The sequence below is a fragment of the Nyctibius grandis genome, chromosome 12 (genome assembly GCF_013368605.1).
Source record: "Nyctibius grandis isolate bNycGra1 chromosome 12, bNycGra1.pri, whole genome shotgun sequence".
In the NCBI taxonomy this organism is placed as follows: Eukaryota; Metazoa; Chordata; class Aves; order Nyctibiiformes; family Nyctibiidae; genus Nyctibius; species Nyctibius grandis.
In genome coordinates, this window is record NC_090669.1 from 19,109,297 (window position 1) to 19,127,264 (window position 17,968).

At 35.6% G+C, this 17,968-nt stretch overlaps 1 protein-coding gene across 2 annotated transcripts in view; it reads left to right on the top strand.

Annotated features, from left to right (window-relative positions):
- CDH13 (cadherin 13) overlaps window positions 1-17,968 on the top strand; it is a 484,188-nt gene that overhangs the window by 327,950 nt on the left and 138,270 nt on the right. For both annotated transcript variants that reach the window (XM_068411196.1, XM_068411195.1), the window contains exon 7: window positions 7,840-8,018. In XM_068411196.1, the coding sequence (XP_068267297.1) occupies window positions 7,840-8,018 (179 nt within the window). The remainder of the gene's footprint in view (window positions 1-7,839; window positions 8,019-17,968) is intronic.

Consider the following 17,968-nt stretch of genomic DNA (forward strand, 5'->3'; position numbering starts at 1 on the left):
GAGGGTGAATTTAACGATGTTTTAATGTCTCATCTAGTCTTTATTTCGTGTGATTTTTCTGATTGACTTCTAGTGCTGGGCAAACTCCAGAGAGAATGTGGGTCCTCTCTTTTCTGAGTGTGCCTGGGGCTGAATCTTCCTCTTTGTATGGTGAATAGCTATTCTTTCACACATAAATCACTGTTCTGTCATCCTTGCCTGCTGTGAGATGTTCAATGCGTATCATCATTTACATTAAACCATTTACTTCAAGAGAATGTGTTATATTGCTTTATGAATTATGTTATCTGACATATAAGATTATGTTATGAATTGGCAGTTAGAATATTAGAACAGTGGGACTTTTTATAGCTTATGGTCATGATCCAAGAAGTAATTCATGCCTTTTCTAAATAGACTTCACTGGTCAAAAGGGAAGCAGACATGGGAGTGTGACATTTTTACTATAGATCCAGAACTTATGCAGAATCCTAGTTAAGAAAAAAATCTTTGGTTTGCTTAAGTCTGCAGCCTGTTCTTTTCTGGAGGAAGGACATAATTTTTTCACCTACATCTCTGTCTTTCTAAGTCCTCTTTCACTAAGTTTGTAACTCCCAGTCCATCTGAAGAGGCTGTAAGTGAACAAGTGTGATGACTTCCGCATGTCAGGGCAAGGAAGGCTTGTTTCCTGAAGGGGTAACCGTGATGTTGAGTAGAACTGGGGGAACTGTTTAGGGGAAGATGGAGTTGTAGTAGGTATAACTTTGTGAGGAACTTCTAACAGCAGCAGCCTCGTCACTATTCCTCTCCTCTCCTATTGCCCTTGTTCCTGTTATCTGGAGGTTTAGATTCATATTTAAGAAAGGATAGACTTGGTTCAGGAACATATCACAGCACTTTTCTTTCTCAGGAACACTGTGTGTTAAAATACTAAATCCTTTTATTTTTTAAATGTGAAAAGTTAATATTTTTTAAAAGTTGAAGAGTTTGACATGTACTCTGAAATAAAGGAGAATATTTCCACCAGCCAGCCCTGTTCCTCTTACGTAAAATACTTTAATAGCTATGTCACCACATATCAAGGTTTCTGTTGTTACTCCTATACCTGTATAAGTAGTGCACTTGGCATAGCGAAAAAACAGCCTATTGCTTTCCCTTGATGGACTGACTGCTTGGGAATAGTATTTATTTTTGAGTTTGAATATAGATACATGATGAAAAGAAACTGGCACATAATGAATGGCCATCTGAATAAGTTAGCTTTTAGCAAGTGTTTCTACACGCCTGTCTGTCAGTCAGTCCCTCAAAAGTTTTAAACTCATCGCTCAATTTCCACGAATTCTCTCCTAGGGATAAAGTCGTCTGAAGGAGTACCTTAAATCTGTATAAGTCTCATGAAAATAAGAGGAGAAAAAGATCCTATTAATGGTGTTGCTAAGAGAATGACTGACTTTAGCCCCTCTAAGACATCATCTTATCCATCCAGGAGATGAGCCTTTGGACAATAGCAGATAGGAAATGAAACTTCATTGTTTTTATTCCTCGTGGAACTGCCTATTTCATGCTACTTGTAGTCTATTTCATGCTATCTGTAGTCTATCAGACAAACGCAAAGATTACATGCAATTTTTTTTTGTGAGGGAAGACTGTACAGCATCTAAAATGTAAGTTATTCCAATTGGGGACCACAAGTTTCATATTTTGTGCAACACAAGGTCTGTGATGAGGATCTTACTATTATGAAAGGATAAATAACGCTCTTTTTATTTGCTTCATAATTTCTTGTATCTGTACAAAGCAGAGCATAAGTTTCAGTGTACATATGCTACCACAGGATCTCATAACCTGGTATGTACTGATAATAGATTCATGATGTGGCAATCCTTGATGGGGCTAACAATTTTCGTTGTTTTCACTCAACAATTTTACCCTAAATAAAGAAACATTCATAGCACTAGAGACAAAGCAGACAAAGCACAATATACCCAAGTAGCATCCATGCCACATAACTTCAACTAATGCAAATTCATTCACTGACATTTCATATATCAATGTCTCACCTGGAGCAGCAGATATCTGAAAGCTCTTAACATTGTTTCCAGTCATGTGACACACTACCCTACAGTATGGCTAGGGACAGTACTGTACATAATTCATTCTCAAAAAATCCCAGGAATTAATAATTTATTCTACCAAAACACCTATGTTACTCATAAGAAAAAAGGTTAAACACTGGTATTGCTAAAGGTTGACCTGCTCATGCATCTTTACTGTTTTGGCATAATGTTCAACTAGGAATGTCCCATTATTTCTTACTCAATTTGTATGCTTTCTGACTGCATTAACTCTCTATAGATAGGCAGCAATTCTTAACAGTTCTTCATCTCTACTTAACAATATTGTAGTTTCTTTTGTGTATCAACAGAAGTTTGTTTATTATTCATTCCACAATTGATAGTTCACCGGTGCATCTCTCCACTCCTGCTGACTGCAATGTGTTGGCATGCCCAATGTACTGATCAGTGATGCCATTTAAACTCTAGTTTAAAAAGTATACATATATCCTGAATTTGCCAGATGTCTAAATAGACAACGTGAAAAAGTCCTGCAGGGTAGAAAATTATTGTCTATACAAATATAAGATATGCTTAAAGCTTGAACTCATCAGTTCTTACTAAATGTCTGCTCTATTGAGCAAGGCCTTCAAGTTTTTAATAACATACGTAAGTTAATAACTGTAGTTACAATTCAAATGCACTTGGTTTCTTCTTATATTTGTTTTGCTTCCCTGGAGCTTGTTGTCTTTAAAGTACAAAATGACAGTCAAACATGTGATTAGTTATGATGAGTGTAGTAGTCAGGATGGTATCCTCCTTTGCTCCATTTTCTGAAAGTTGGTGTCTTTTTTTTTCTGTAGCAATAAACGTAATGTGCTCTAGAGATATAGGTAACCCTCTTGATTTCTTCCTTTTTCATCCCATTTTTCATTCTTTGCTCTCCTTCTTGGGTTAAAATAGCTTTACTTTTTGAAAGGATACCATTTTGCAACTGATTATTATCAGTGTACGGAGGTACACCTGAACTTGTGAGGAAGGTGGAAATAAAACTCGTCAGTCCAGTCACGTTAATGAGGAAAGTAGACCCTTCACTCTCTGTAGCACATGTGGAAAACAGTTAATGTACTGAACATACAGTGGAGACTCACAAAAAGAGTGAAAATATCATGAGAATACTCCAGTGTGAAATCTTGAGCACTGTAGCTCTCATAAAGTTAAACCTGTTCAGTCCTTAAACTAGATAATATTTTAATGTTAGTATTCAAATTCAGAGTCTTCTTTTAAGGCTGTAGGCTTAAGGTACTTGTTCACATTTCATCAAGCTAGAAATAGGCCTCACTTCCACTACATTCCAGTCCTTTTTGTAAATCCCGCAGCTGAATATAATAAATAAATGAATAAAAGGGAAAGGGGGTTGGTAGTAATCTCGTCCATCAGCTGGACTGTTCCCGATATTCTCTTGGCATCTTTACAGAAAAAAGGCACACAAAAAAAAAAAAAAGAAAAGAAAAGAAAGAAAGAAGGAAATTAGAAAAGTTATTAAGAGGTAAATAACAAAATACCAAAGAGCTTTTTCCCAAGAAACCATCTGCTCCAATCACCACAAAATGGTGCAAGCATTGTGTTTTACTTCTTAATGCCTAAAGGGGAGTTTTTTGCCAATATTTCCAAACCGACTTACAGGCCAAATGAGCAATCAACAGATTGATAGCTGCAGCCTCTGGAGCAATGGCTTGGCTAGTGGGATATATGTCTGATCAATGAGGAACTCTGGGAGGTGCAAGTAGAGGTTTTGAATGATTATGGTAATAATGAAACTGCCCAGTAGGTGTGACAAAGAAACCATGAATATTGAAATACACCAAGACATAACTATACCTTCCCTGAGAGAAGCTGCCTCAATGACTATCTGCACATCATCGGCAGAACTATAAAGTTGCTGATTTTGCAGACATTTGTTCCTCAGCTTGATAAGTTAATATATATTGTTTAACATGATAATGTAGCAAGCTGTTGTTTTGTGGTTTGAAAGCCAGCTGCATTTGATTGATGCCAGGAATGGAAGTATTTATAAAATGACACTGAATTAGAAGTAGTCAGTTTATGGGTCTGGGGAAATGAATCTTTTATGAAGAATAAAACTTTATGAAGGAGTAATTCTGAGGAAGCGTGCATCTTGAATTAAACTCCTTTGGACCGGATGTATGCTGGAGAGCCTTTTAAAATAAAAAATTGTGTGACTATATTTTTAGGAAAGAGATCTCTATAAACATCATCTTTTGTGGTGGTCAAATCCCAAATGTAGGGTCATGTGTGTTCTCTCTGTGAACACCTCAACTAGGACAGGAAAATTATTCCCTGGAAATATAGCTATCAGATTTCTCCAAAAGGTCCCTGGAATATATTTTGGTTGCTGGTTTAAAGCTGTTGTGATTTTTGAGACATCAACCACGAATAATATACAAAAAGCTAGAACGGGCTTTGTGGGGCTTTTTACTTGTTTTGATGGAATAAAATATAGAGTAGGTACTGCTGTGCTTTGAAATGAACGGGTGGCATTGAACGGATGGCATGTTAGGTTTGCAAACATGCTTGTGAGCACAAAAGTGTAAAGCGTGTGTTTCTGAGGACAAGCCATTCTCACTATGGCTGCAGAAGCCTGGCACCAACTTTCAAATCAGTGCAAGGGCTTCCTTGCAGCCGCAGTATTCAGCAGCCTCTCCAGTTGTAGCAATGCGGGAATGTAGGTGATGTTTAAAGAGGTGTAGTTTTCTGTATTGATGTTCATGAACAGCAAACAAGTGCAACCTTACACAGACTGTACTAGTGCATAATGACATCTAAAGAAAACCACAAATTTTATGTGCATTTTTACATCTGTTATATGAACTTGTGAGAATAGAATAACTTTTACTTAAATGTAAATACCACTTTGATGGTAGCTAGAAACCAATATCTCAAAACTTTTGACAGAAGCAACATAGAAAAATATTGATTTAATTCTTTACAGCTTTCCTCCTGGAGCTAGCATCTCTATGCAAAAAGAATGTAAAATTCTGCTCTTCTGAGTTGCTGGACTTTCTTACCTGTATGCACCAAAGGAATGATTGCACAGAACAAGACAATGTCCAGTGAGTTGAAAGGTTAAAGAGCTGCAGCTGGCAAATCAGAATCATATTCATCCTTTGTATTAAGCCAGTTTTATGTCAGAGTAACTAGATATTTGGGAATTTACATCAGATCTTAAAAACTACATGTGCCTTCCACAGTCTTTATCATCAGAAATATTTCAGTAGAACTGTCTATGATAACTGTATAAATAGGATTTCTACCTCAGTATATATTTCAATCAGTTTCTAAATCTCTTCTGAGCATCAACTCATCTAATAGATTAATAATGGTAGCAAATGTGTATTCATTTAGAATATAGTATAATGTACTTAAGCATAGCATCTTATTAAATTGCATTTTTCAGGAAAGATTTGCGTACCGAAGCCCCTTCAATTTCACTTGTACCTGGGCGGTCTTTAAGATCACTTGAAGATTTGCCTTAATTCTTATTTATTTCACTGAAGTCTTGTGATTTAGGAGATCTTTGTGAAACACGTTATCTAATATGAATATAAATAATGAAATGCGATAAATATCTGAAAAATAGCACAGTGTGTCATACTTGTGAAAAGATGGTGAATCTTCATTCTTCAAAACAGAAAGCTGCTCTTTTTTCTTTTTTCTTCTGAAGAAGTCTCAAACAAAGTAGGTGAAAATATCAGGGCTAGGATCATCTTGTAATATTGGAAAACATGGCATGGTATATCCAGTAGAAAGCTGCTTTTTGAGCTGTCTGACCTTTAATCACTGGTGAATAAAAACAGCATGCTGTCAGATCTGTTATTTTTCTCAAGGATGTAACTATGCCTGAAGTAGCAATGAAGCAAAACCTTTGAGAGCTTATACTCAAGGTCACTACAACAAGAGGCAATACTTTGTACTCTGGGAAGAACAGCAAAAGAAAAAAAGAAGAAACATATCTAAACAAGCCAGTTGTGTTTGTTTAACAGTGAACCAGGCAGTTGTTATGTCAGCTTATAAATGAAGCTGGGCTTTTTTTTTTTTTAACTTTTATAACAATATTTCATTTTTATCTGATTTTTAGGTGATCTGTGCTTCAAGACCTTCACAAAGAATATAAACTTACTCTTTATCGTTGTACATGAATGATATATATTTCTGTTCTGCAGGCACTTCCAATGTAATGTCTTAGGCTTTGTCTGTACCAGAAGGTTTTAATCACTCGTAATTAATTTGCCAGAAAAGCCTATGTGAATACTGGGACCAAATCATATAGTCTTACAGACATGTTAAGTGTTGTATTTGAAATATTTTTCATCATGATATTTTAAAATAATACTTGCCCTGACTGAAAGTCTATGGGGGAAAAGATAGGGTTAGCCACCATATAAGAATTACCTCTGACAAAGAATTATAACTTTGACACTGTGGTTCAAACATTAGATACTATGGTTACAGTGTTAAGTTACTTAAATGTAAATTATATAGTTGATGGAGAATTTGGTAAGTTGTTTTAGTTGGGATTTTTAGGCAAAAGAATGGATAGCTTCCTAGATTCCTCATTTGTATAAAGTTTGCTGATACCTTTTGCATTAATTTGTTACTTAACTTTGATTCACCATTGAAACTAGTTTGTTGATTTGATCATGACTTCTTCGTTACTTGGTAGGATTTTATTCTTTCCTCAGGTCACTCTTACCAGAAATACTTTAGTTTTGGTGTGATGATCTAACTTTTAGTTAGATTTTTTTTTTTTAAATAATGTTTACTTTTATACCTATAAGCAAACTGATTAAGAAATCATAATGGTCTACAGGTTTAGCCCAGATGTCTAATTACTTCCTTTCTTCTGTTGTCAATGTACTGTGCAAAGCAAATAAAAGAATGTTATGACAGAATTTCGTAGGCTATGACAGCCTCTGGTGTGCCTGTCTAAGCGGGAGGAAAAGACTCGATCCTGTGATGCAGGAGTTTGTGTTCCAATAGCTGAGTAGAGGATTGGCAGCATCTGTGTCCTCCCTGTATTAACTGTGATGTAGAGGAGTAGTGAGGTTTTTCCTCTGTACATCATTTAGGCATCTGTACAGCCAACAGCATTTACCTCATTGCACTCTATAGCAGAACTGTACACTATAGGATTTTCATGTTAAAAAAACCCTTCATCACTCGAAGGGTAGCCTGGCAATAGAGGAGATTTTTTTTAATTGACACTGATACCATAAGCCCATAAATTTGTACAAATTGAAATTAGAATAATGTAGACTGTAATAATTACAAAATTTCTTATTGACAGAAATTATAATGTCCAACCAATTCTGAAACTGTGCCAGACTTTAAAGTGTAAATAGAGACCTTTCTCTTATTTCAGCAGTCATCTTCATCACAAGTATCCAGTAGACTTTCTACCTGTAGAATTTAAAGTGAAAAAGATACATCTGTAGTTCATTTAGTGAAATGCAATTAATATGGATGGCAACAAAGCATACAAATATGTAGAATTTATGTTAGTCATATGTCTGCTGCAAACCAAAACCACCAGTCTTTTGTTGTTGGCTCAGTAGCAAGTAAAAATAACACAAATACAAGTACAAACTAAATATCAGATGAAATTACTTAGTGGTCTTGATGAGATAACTATGTATTGTAACCACTTGGTTCTCACAAGTGAAGGCAGCATAATTTTACATGTTCTTGCTAACTGCATTCTGTTGTCTGTCCATCTTTCCTACAGGAACAACTGTGATGCGTATGACAGCATTTGATGCTGATGACTCTAGCACAGACAATGCTCTTCTGCGGTATAACATCCTCAGACAGACACCTACAAAACCATCTCCAAATATGTTTTATATTGACCCAGAAAAGGGAGATATTGTTACGGTGGTGTCACCTGTATTGTTGGATCGTGAGGTAAGTGAATTATTTTCCTATTGCCAGTCTGACATTTTAATGTTTGTGCCTATAATCTTCTGTGATATGAAAAGAGGTTCAGAGTATTGTGGGTCCAGGGATTCAGATGTTCACCTTTGAGGAGTCTTTTAAGAGTCTTGTTTATTTCTTATTTGGGCATAAGAAGTTATGCTCTGATCAATATTTATAAATCTACTAGTTCATAATTTTTGGGCAAGAGAGTGGTGGATGGTGAGAGCAAAGATCTCAGGAATAAAGGAATTCAACTTAGAGTTACCAACTGACTGTTGGGAAGAGAAAAAAAGAAAACAAACCTAATTGTGCACATAGCTTGTTATGAGATTGTTATAGTTCTGTGCTTTAAATCCTTTTCTAGAATTTTCTTTTTATTGAGTGGACTTAATGGACTAATTAACTTGGTACCCCACAGGCAAATAATGAAAATACAAAAAAGGAGTAGTAAAGGGACAGGTAGTCTTCACGTGGTTTTAAGGTCAATTACCACAGTGTGCCAAAATCTATGTTTATTATAGATCATTAACATTGTGAGAGCACAAGTTGATAGCAAAAAATAAAGCTTAGGTATGATCATTTCATGTTCAGAAGATAATAAAGTAGACACAATCTGTTAAGACAAAGGTTTAATTATCAGAATATGAGATGTGGGCACCAATACAACGATGACCCTAAACAGTTACTCTATAAATCTGCGTTTCCTTCAGTTGCATAGCGCTGTGTGCTCTTAGGTTCCTGGAGAGGACTGAGCTATTTTCTTGCAGGCTGTTTCAGGTTTCTGCTGATCTACTGAACTTGTCTTCTAAGTTGGTTAGATTCAGGACTGTCCAATGTTCTCAATATTCAGCACATTATTTCTCATTCTAACCAGATGAAAATGAAGCCCACACCACTTCTTATTTTAGTTGACTAAGTCTTTCTGCAGGTTTTACCAACAGTAGACATTTAATGGGTAAGCCAGACACATATTCCAGACACACAGTGCAGTAAAACTAAGGTCTGGGCCTGTAGATCTGTCTTTTAAGTTTAGAGAGATTCCAATTCTTTCATACTTGTGTGGCTGGCCACAGAATCATGCCCAAGTTAAGATTTATGTAATCATTGCCTTTCTGCTTCAATTCATTGTTTCAGTTCAAAAGCTTTATACTGTTTTCTAAAGCCAGTTTAGGTATTTTTATTCCTAATAGATAACCATTCCCCAGATTAAACCAATTTACTCAAAATTAGAAAATCAATGGAAGGGAATGAACATGCCTGCTTTTCCTAGTATCTTCCAAAGGTCACTGGTGATTCATGAAATAATGATACTGTCTCCATACAAGAAGTCTGGCCTGAATCGAACGGGTATTATGACTGGGTAGTATATCCTGAAAGCAAGACCTGAATTCCTCATGATTTTTAATAATAGTCAATTCAATACCTTTACTTTGAAGGTGACATGGCAAGCTGCAGTCTTGTTGAAACTGCAAAGTAATTTTTGTTGCTGCTGCAAATGCTGTATGGTTTATGAGCCAAAATGTCAGACTGTGTAAAATTTTAACACTAAAAACAAACATTATTTGCAGTTAAGGTCCAGTCTAATATTGTCTTGTAAGGTGAAAGTCTTGGGAAAAAGTATGTTTTCCATTTCTTCACAAGATGCTCTGTGGTTGCTCTGTTACTTTTGTGGGTTCAGCCTCTTCTCCCCCTTCCTGCTTATGTATGTCCTGTGTAGAAACTGGTAGTCATGCCTCCTTTTTTAGATCTGTGGAGTTAGCCATGCATGGTCAAAAATGTATAACTTCTGTTTTTAACTGTAATAGCAGCTTTTAGGGACAAGCAGCCTAATGATCCTATTCTGAACAATTCTGGGTACCAACATAATCTTGCTACTATATAAATAACTGTTATGTATTTCTATGTAGTTCATGAGATTGAATTATTGTAAAAGAATTGTCTACTTCAGGTGGAGAGAGACGGGAGTAACGTCTGGAGGAGGAAATGTCTGTTTAGCTACTGCTTAGGAAATAAGATATCTGCATATCGCTAGGCTTGAAGTGACTTTCAGGATGCTGGAAAGGTGGTGGGCAGGAGGGAGTACTATTTGCCCCTCCTCTGTAGGATATCAGCTGATATCAGTGCCTTATTGTTATATTTTTCTCTGGGGAACATTGCAGATCTTAAATGTTTTGGCTATTTATCACAATCTTCTATGAAGTGCACTGTAAAAGCATGGGACAAAGAAACGACCTTTCCCCTGAATGCCTTGCTAGTAGGTGTGTAACATCAGAGTTAAAAAATGTAGGTACAGGTGTTAAATGATGGTTGGACAAAGACCACATCAAACAGTATTTGTGAACAGGGGAGAGGAATACTTTTACCTCCTCAGCTCTTACCTTCTTTTGTTGGCATCTCAGTGGAGAATGTATTATAGTAGACATGCATAGGTAACAGCAAGTTTTTTGGTGATATTTTCCATTGCTTGGAAAAGAAAATAGACGTTGAACAACTCAGCTGATCCTTTTGAATGAGTGGGATTTGAGTCAGCAGTATTTGCAGGTAACTGGGTGTAGATCATGAAGGTACACACAGTATTTGGGAGGGGGCGCAGAGGGGAAGGTGCATTTCTGCTGGGGAATTCCACAGCCCCAGAAACTGCAAAAATTGGTCCTGGTGAATCTGATTCTTCATGACTGCCAATTCAAACCGTCAGCTTCTTCTGTATTTTACTTAAGCTTTTAATTGTGTCCATTGTCTGTGATTTTTCTGTCTTTTGCTAGCTCTATTTATTTTGTATTTGAATCTTAAAAGTTAGTACCAGTCAAAAGTGAATTATTCTTAGTTGTTCCTTGCAAGTGTACTGTTTAAAATCATATTAGTCCTAGACACCAATTAAGAAGCTGAATTAAAGTAAAAATTTCTCTAGGATGGACATGAAGAAGGGAGAAAAGTGTTTCCCATTAATCATATGTATATGCACCAGAGGTTGATGTGAACTCTTTTAAATCATGTTAAAACACTGATTTAAAATTACTCATATCTTCCATCTCTTTTAGTAAGTTTTACCACTGCTTGGATCTTGATGCTTTTAGGAAACTTTCCATTTCGTTTAAGACAAATTGATGGAATATAAATGCTTGGGGGTTTTCTTTTGGTCTTTTTTTTAATTTTAAGTATCACTTATTTAATATTTTTGCATCAGCGGGAACAGGAGACTGAGGGTATTGCCCAGTGGGAGATACTGAGATATGGAGATACAAAGCAGCTGGCAGGTTTTGCACATACTTTATAGTCCACATTATTTTTCCATGCTTCAACATTTTCGGAAAAAGTTGCTATGGCATAGCTTCAGAAATCCTTCATTCAGTGCAAAGAATCAAAATACAGGTATTTACCCTAAAGTGAAATAAAATTTGGCTATCAAGAGTGCTCAGTTTATATATCCTATTGAATATATGTGGGAGAATCTTAGCATGCATAAGTAAACATCTAGGTTAATAATTTTAAAGAGATGAAAATCAAATCCAACATCTTTTTCCGGTAAAACTTTAAAATTAAATGTAAACTCTAAGTAGACACTTCTAAAATAAAACAAAATTTAAAAGAAAGGAAAAAGGAAAGAATTAACTTGTTTCTGGTGAACCTCAACTGTGCATCTGCTTGTTTTTTTAGCCAGGGGATCTGCTCAATATGAAGACAATTTTGTTAAATTCCTACAAGCCTTCAAAATTTCTTTTTCTGTGGCTGTCATTTATTAGGTGTCTTGCTAAATTGAGAGTATGGAGATGGGAATGCTCCCTGGTGTGCTAAGTGACCTCTCCTTCAAAGGCTATTCCAAAGATCATCTATGCATAAGGCAGCAGAAGGAATATGTAATGTAAAAGCATCACTCTCTCTCTTTAGGGTTTTTTTCTTTCTTGCACTATCTGGAAACAAAAAGGTCGTCTTAGGTCTTTTCTTTGAGTTGCCTGTCCGCTTTCCGATCCCCAACCTAGCTATTTTACTTTGGTAGTAATTGAATGGGTGTTTGATTTAGCACGGATGGGTGGTAGTGTGCGCTTTGGAGCTATTTCCATCGTATAGTATCACCTACAAAAGCACTAAGCAAAAAAAGTCATTCTCTCCACTGTGCAGAAAAAGTGTATGTAGGAATCCTACAGATTACATCCAGCAAGCTGCTGAGTGCTTTCGATTTCTATTGACATCTGCTGAGGGAAGCAGAGTGCTTCTTGCCTCCAAGGAAAGACTTAGCACCACGCAGGATTTGTATTTATATACCAGTGTATTTTTATTTATAAATTTTTCAGATTCAAAATTGTTTCCAAAAGTGCATGGTCCTCAGGGTTTGCAGCAAAACTCAGATAATTTCTCAAAGAACATCCATTTTCGTTTTCAGAAGGCAGGTAAGGACATATTTTTGAAGATTAACGTGGGGTTTTTTTCTTGTGGGAGTTAGGCATCCTTGAATGTGTCAGCAATAAAGATTGAAGAGTGTTAGGGGGCAAATTATACCTCCAGATAACCACTGGAGAATACATTTTGATTCGTAAATTGAGAGAAGGATGCCCTCCATCAAAGCGTACGGTCTAAATGACCTGAAATAGAGCACAATAGGAAAAAAAAAAGAGGGGGAAAAAGAAGGAAAAAATAGGAAAGAAACCTTGAGGAAATGTCCTGAATTTTTTATTTCAGGAATGGAGAGTCCACTTCAAAGTGACACTTCCCTGCAGTGAAAGAAAATATAATGCTCCTCGTTCACAGGAGGAGAAAATGCTTGTACTCTTTTAGAATCAACTCTTAAATTTCCTTTATGGATCAATAATCAGTTTTTCTGCTTACCCACAATACTGTTTAGCCAGTGTTACAGACCCCTCTGCTCTGTAGGAAAGTAGCTGTATGATTTGTATAAATTTTATAGGACTGAAGTACTATAAGAAAGCAGCCACCACAGTCACTTAAGTGAAATATTTACTTTACTTCGCACAGTTTGAGGAATAATATGGTTTTGCTTTTGATAGGAACTGCTGTGCTTAATTTGAATTAAAGTTAACAAATAATTTGAGATATCTGCTACATGCTGGACTATATGCTGTCACATATGTTTTTAAACACCTCAAGAAAGCCAGTTCAAGTATTCTGTGATTCTGGGAAAACCTGGGCTAGATTCGGTTAAATGAAATGTATGTTCTCCAGTGAGACTGACACTCAGCACGCCTTGTGTAAGCAAGTGCTATATTCTGTGACCATTTGAACCAATCTTGGTGCATCAATCTACCATTATTTGAATCATATACATCTTTCCCTCTCTTTATTACTTAGAAACATGGAGCTGAAAGCCTTATGCCATAAACAATAAGAAACCTGGAGTTACATTAGCCCATCCTGCTCATGTTTATGTGGACCGCCTGTAATAACGTAATAGCTGGCTGAGCCTCCCGCTTAACTGGGTGACTGTAAGCTTTAAACTGCAAGAAAAGCAGTGTGTAACAACTAGCAAATACCCATTCCTGTCCATACATTGACAAATGCCTGTACAGCAGCTAGCAATTTTTCAAGTCAACAGCAGCCCACTGATACATATTCACCAGCACACTGCTCCCATGAAGGAATGAATGCTTGCATAAATGTTCTTTACAGTATGCAACCAGTTCTGCTGAGATAAGTAAATCACAGTGTTCTTGTTGATAGGGCTTAAGTTCTCCGAAGGGGTAGCAGTAGGAAATAGAAAAAGCTTGTCCACTTCTGCAGATGGGCACTACCCTCTTTATCTGTATTTTCCATTTTGGAGATATGTGTCTTAAGCAGTCAATATACTTATTACTTACTCGATCTAAATGCAAATGCTGAACCAACAGTGCACTCTCATTTTTAATGAAAAGATATTAATCTTTTCAGCAAATGTATTCCACATTTGATCTTCATATTAACCTCTAAAATATTCATATTTACAGTGATTGTGGAAAAATGTACACCTTGGAGCACATCAGCTCTGAGATGGAGTAATTGTATCATTTTGTCTTGTCTTCTCTGACAAAATTCCCACTTGCACACCTTTAACTTATTTTGCAATGTAGTAAATTCCATAGCTGGACCTCCATTTCTACGGTTAGGTTTTTTTTTTTAGTGACAGATATGGCAATATCTAATATTTATTTTCTTCTTAAAATATAAGATAAACAAGGCATTCATCCTTTTGCCTTTATTAATGCACTCCTTATACTATAGTTTCTGATGCCTGTAAATGTGAGGAGCAGCAAGTCTTTCATCAGAGAAGTGATGGGTCTTCGATCTCTTTTCAGAGATTATTTCATAGGCCATTATGTCTCAAATACTAGAAAAGTAGAAAGACGGGGAGAAGAAAGCTTCCAGTTACAATACTAGCTTATGAACAAATGGGCAGAGAGGTGGAAAGTGCTTGTCAGTGAGATGTAAACTCATTTAAGTTTATGATGAACTTTCCAGCATTTGGGCTTAAAAGTTTGCAACGAGAATCTCATTTTACTAGATGTACTAGTAATTCTTAGGAAGTTTTGTGTGCTTTAATATGAAAATCAATCACTATTCTTTCTTTCTTCAAACAGCAATTAACAACTCCACCTTTAGTCAAGAGCAGTATCAAATACATGTTTTCATACTTGTGACTGCAATGAACACCTAACCCTAATATTACTGGAAATTCACCAAACATATATACATCTGTATGCTCTGTAAGCACCTTGGCAAGGGAGAGAATTACCCAGTGCCAGAAATGAGGATTACACAGTGGCCATCTTCCCAAAAGAAAACAAAGAAAAGAAAACCCTTAGATTAATGTTTTATACCAAGAAAAGGAAAAAAAGAATCTAGCTATAAAACTGTGGTTTGGGTCCAGCTTCCCTAACATATTTTTTTTTTTTTACCATAAAAAAGGTATTGTCAAATACATATGCCAGTGGAACACTAAAAATAACCATATAACTCAGATCTCTCAGTGCTGTTATTTTGGGATAATTCCTCTGGCATCAATGGGATGTTACTTTTAATTTCCTTAATGCTAATCAGATAACAGGTTCATCTTTCTCATTTTATTTTCATTCTTTTATCTTTTTTGTTTTCTAATGACTTTCTATTTTTAGAGTGTATGTAGCAAAAGTTATTTTAAATATGCTGTTTGTAGGAGATTTTATCTTAATACCATCAATGAGAAAATTATTTCTCTTGAAATTCTGCATAATTGTACCTATCCTTTGTGCTGGAGTATCTAGTTACAATAACATGAATTAAAATGTGGTAGTTTTTTTTTTTTTAGCTTTTACTCTCAGTTTAATTGTATTCTTTTGGCTTCTGTGAAGTATTAGGTAACATTTCTCTAGTTGTGTCAACATCCCATAGTTTTCAGTCTGTGCTATTGAGTTATATAAAACTCTATTCAAGGTTAAAAAAAAAACCCTCTTAGACTACATGAATAACATTAGTTTTTAGTTTTCTGTCTATATACTCAGTAAATCAATTAAAAGGTGGTCTGAGAAGACAGAAAGTGGAAAATGTTGGTATATTTGATAGAATTACACCTTTTAGTTCTTGGAACAGATAAACACAGAAATAGCCTGAAGAAACATACCTTTGAAGAGATGTGGAGATGGATAAATTGTTGAATTAAGCACATATAAATATAAAGGGTCATGTTAATCAAATTATCCTCTGCTTCTCTTTTGGCCTACAGAATCCACTAGTGTTTCACTTGTAATACATTCATGTAACTTTTTGTCTATTTTCATTTTTATCTATTAAGCAAAGCATGAAAATTGAAGTCTTAATTAAAATATGGCTGGAACATCCCAGAGATACTAGTGACAGCCTTTGAATCTGTTTTTAGTTGTAAATGTTGGACATTACATCCATATTATGTATATATAAACATTTCAGAAGCTCAAAATCTAAAGCATAAGTGAAGTCATTCAATCATGCAGTTGATTACTGTGGAATTAAAGAAGTTCAATTTACCACAGAAGGGCTAACCTTTTCTTTACATACGTTATATACTTTTTTGGTATGGCTATGAAACTTCATAAATGATTGATTTTTCCTTCCTGGAAGATCACTGAATTCTCTGTCAGTGATCAAACTGCTGCCATTTATGCATGTAATTCAGTTTTGCTGATTACTTTTTACAGTTTGCTTTTGACATCTTTAATTTGATCTGTCTTGTGTCATGGATTTTTTTAATTTTTTTTTAAGGCAAACTCAATTTCCTTGAGAGGAAATCCATAAAGCATCATTGTCCCTGCAGAATGAGTATAAGCTGACTCCTCCAAGACCATATATAAATCACTCTTAAGGGAAGATATTGCTCACTCAGAAAAGTGATTTGTAAACACTTTGAGTTTGTGCTGTATTATCCTACCATCTTTAAACAGATACCTCCATGTAAAATATGAATTCTGCCTTGTACCTTGATGGTACCGTGGAGCAGTATTTATGATTGTTGACTTTTCTTTTTTGACGTACAACATATGACGACTGCAGACTATGTTGCCTGACACTGCTCATTTAATGATTTTTAGAATACTGGACCATAGCCTGCCCTAGATGACATATTATTTTCAACGTAAGAATTGAACATCCTTGCCATCTTAATTTTTCTTTATAGTATTTATAGTAGGATGTTGCCTCACATAAAGTTTGAAAGTACCCTTAGATAGGCCAGGCAACATATACGCTACAGATGAAATGCGTGGTAGCGCTGGAGTTACAGTCTTTGAAACAGGGGATATTTCCACTGACGATAATGACAATATTTCAGCTTTAAGGGACTGCAACAGAAAAGAGGCCCTAGAATCTGGCCTTTGCTGCTGCAGTGAAGAGGAAGGGAAGTAAATTTTATTCCAAATGTATTTCAATTTAATAAACATCTGTCATGTATATTTAAAACTGCTGTTTCAGGATTGTAATTATATCATCTGAAAATAAGACCTCCTCAAAAGAGAATTGAAGTGACAGGCTGAAGAAAATGAAACATGACGTTGCTCATTCTCCGTTCGTCCTAGAGCTAAAATTTAAATTAATTTTCTTCTTCTTGTCAGAAAGTATTTTAATTGGAAATTATTTTTGATTGCAGTTTTCACAGAGGAATGGGATTCTTCTAGCATGTGTGTATAGAACTTGTTCAGTGTCTCCATAATATTTTACTAAATTAATCATTTGCACATATTTTAAATAGTTGACAGCTGTACTGGTAATTCTAAAGAAGGATAAAAAATTGAAAAACCTGAGATAAACATAAAGATTTTTACCTTTTTTTTTTGTTCCTCAGCACCTTTGTATACAGCCATGTTGTGTTTGTTGCTATAGTTACCTGCTTGTTGAGAGAAATGAATATTTGATATTAGCAGTAACTAGATGGTAAAAATTAGGTATGCTGCTTCAGTTCGATTTAGGTTTATAATAATAATTTTTTTTACAGCTGAATTTCCTTTAAAAATGTTGAAGGAAAGTTATGGAGCCATATTCTTATGGGAGGTACAAGCCTCTATAGCCCTGTAAATTCATTCACAGTCATTCTACAGTCCTTTGAACTAAAAGATCCTAATTAAATTTTCTTCCAATATAGTTTCATTTTCAGGTTTCAGACCTTCTATAATAGGAGTTTCTCCTATTAATATCTTAATCTTAATATCACAGAGGACAATGGTAGTCATGCCGTGGCCTTCATAGATGGTGGTTTTCTGTGCTGAAACAGAATGAACCAGCCTAAAAGGGACCAAATATGGGTGTTTGGCCTAATATCTCCCTTCTGAATTGTTTCTGGTTTGGCATAATGCTTTTTAGACACCTCATTCAACCGTCACCAGGCAGTGAAGCACCAGAAGATACAGGAATGCAGCTCAAATAGTTATCCAGGTAACAATTCAGTGGAAGTTGCACATTAGAGAGGAAAAAGTTCTACATAGTAACAAAAAGAATATGTGGGTTTATTA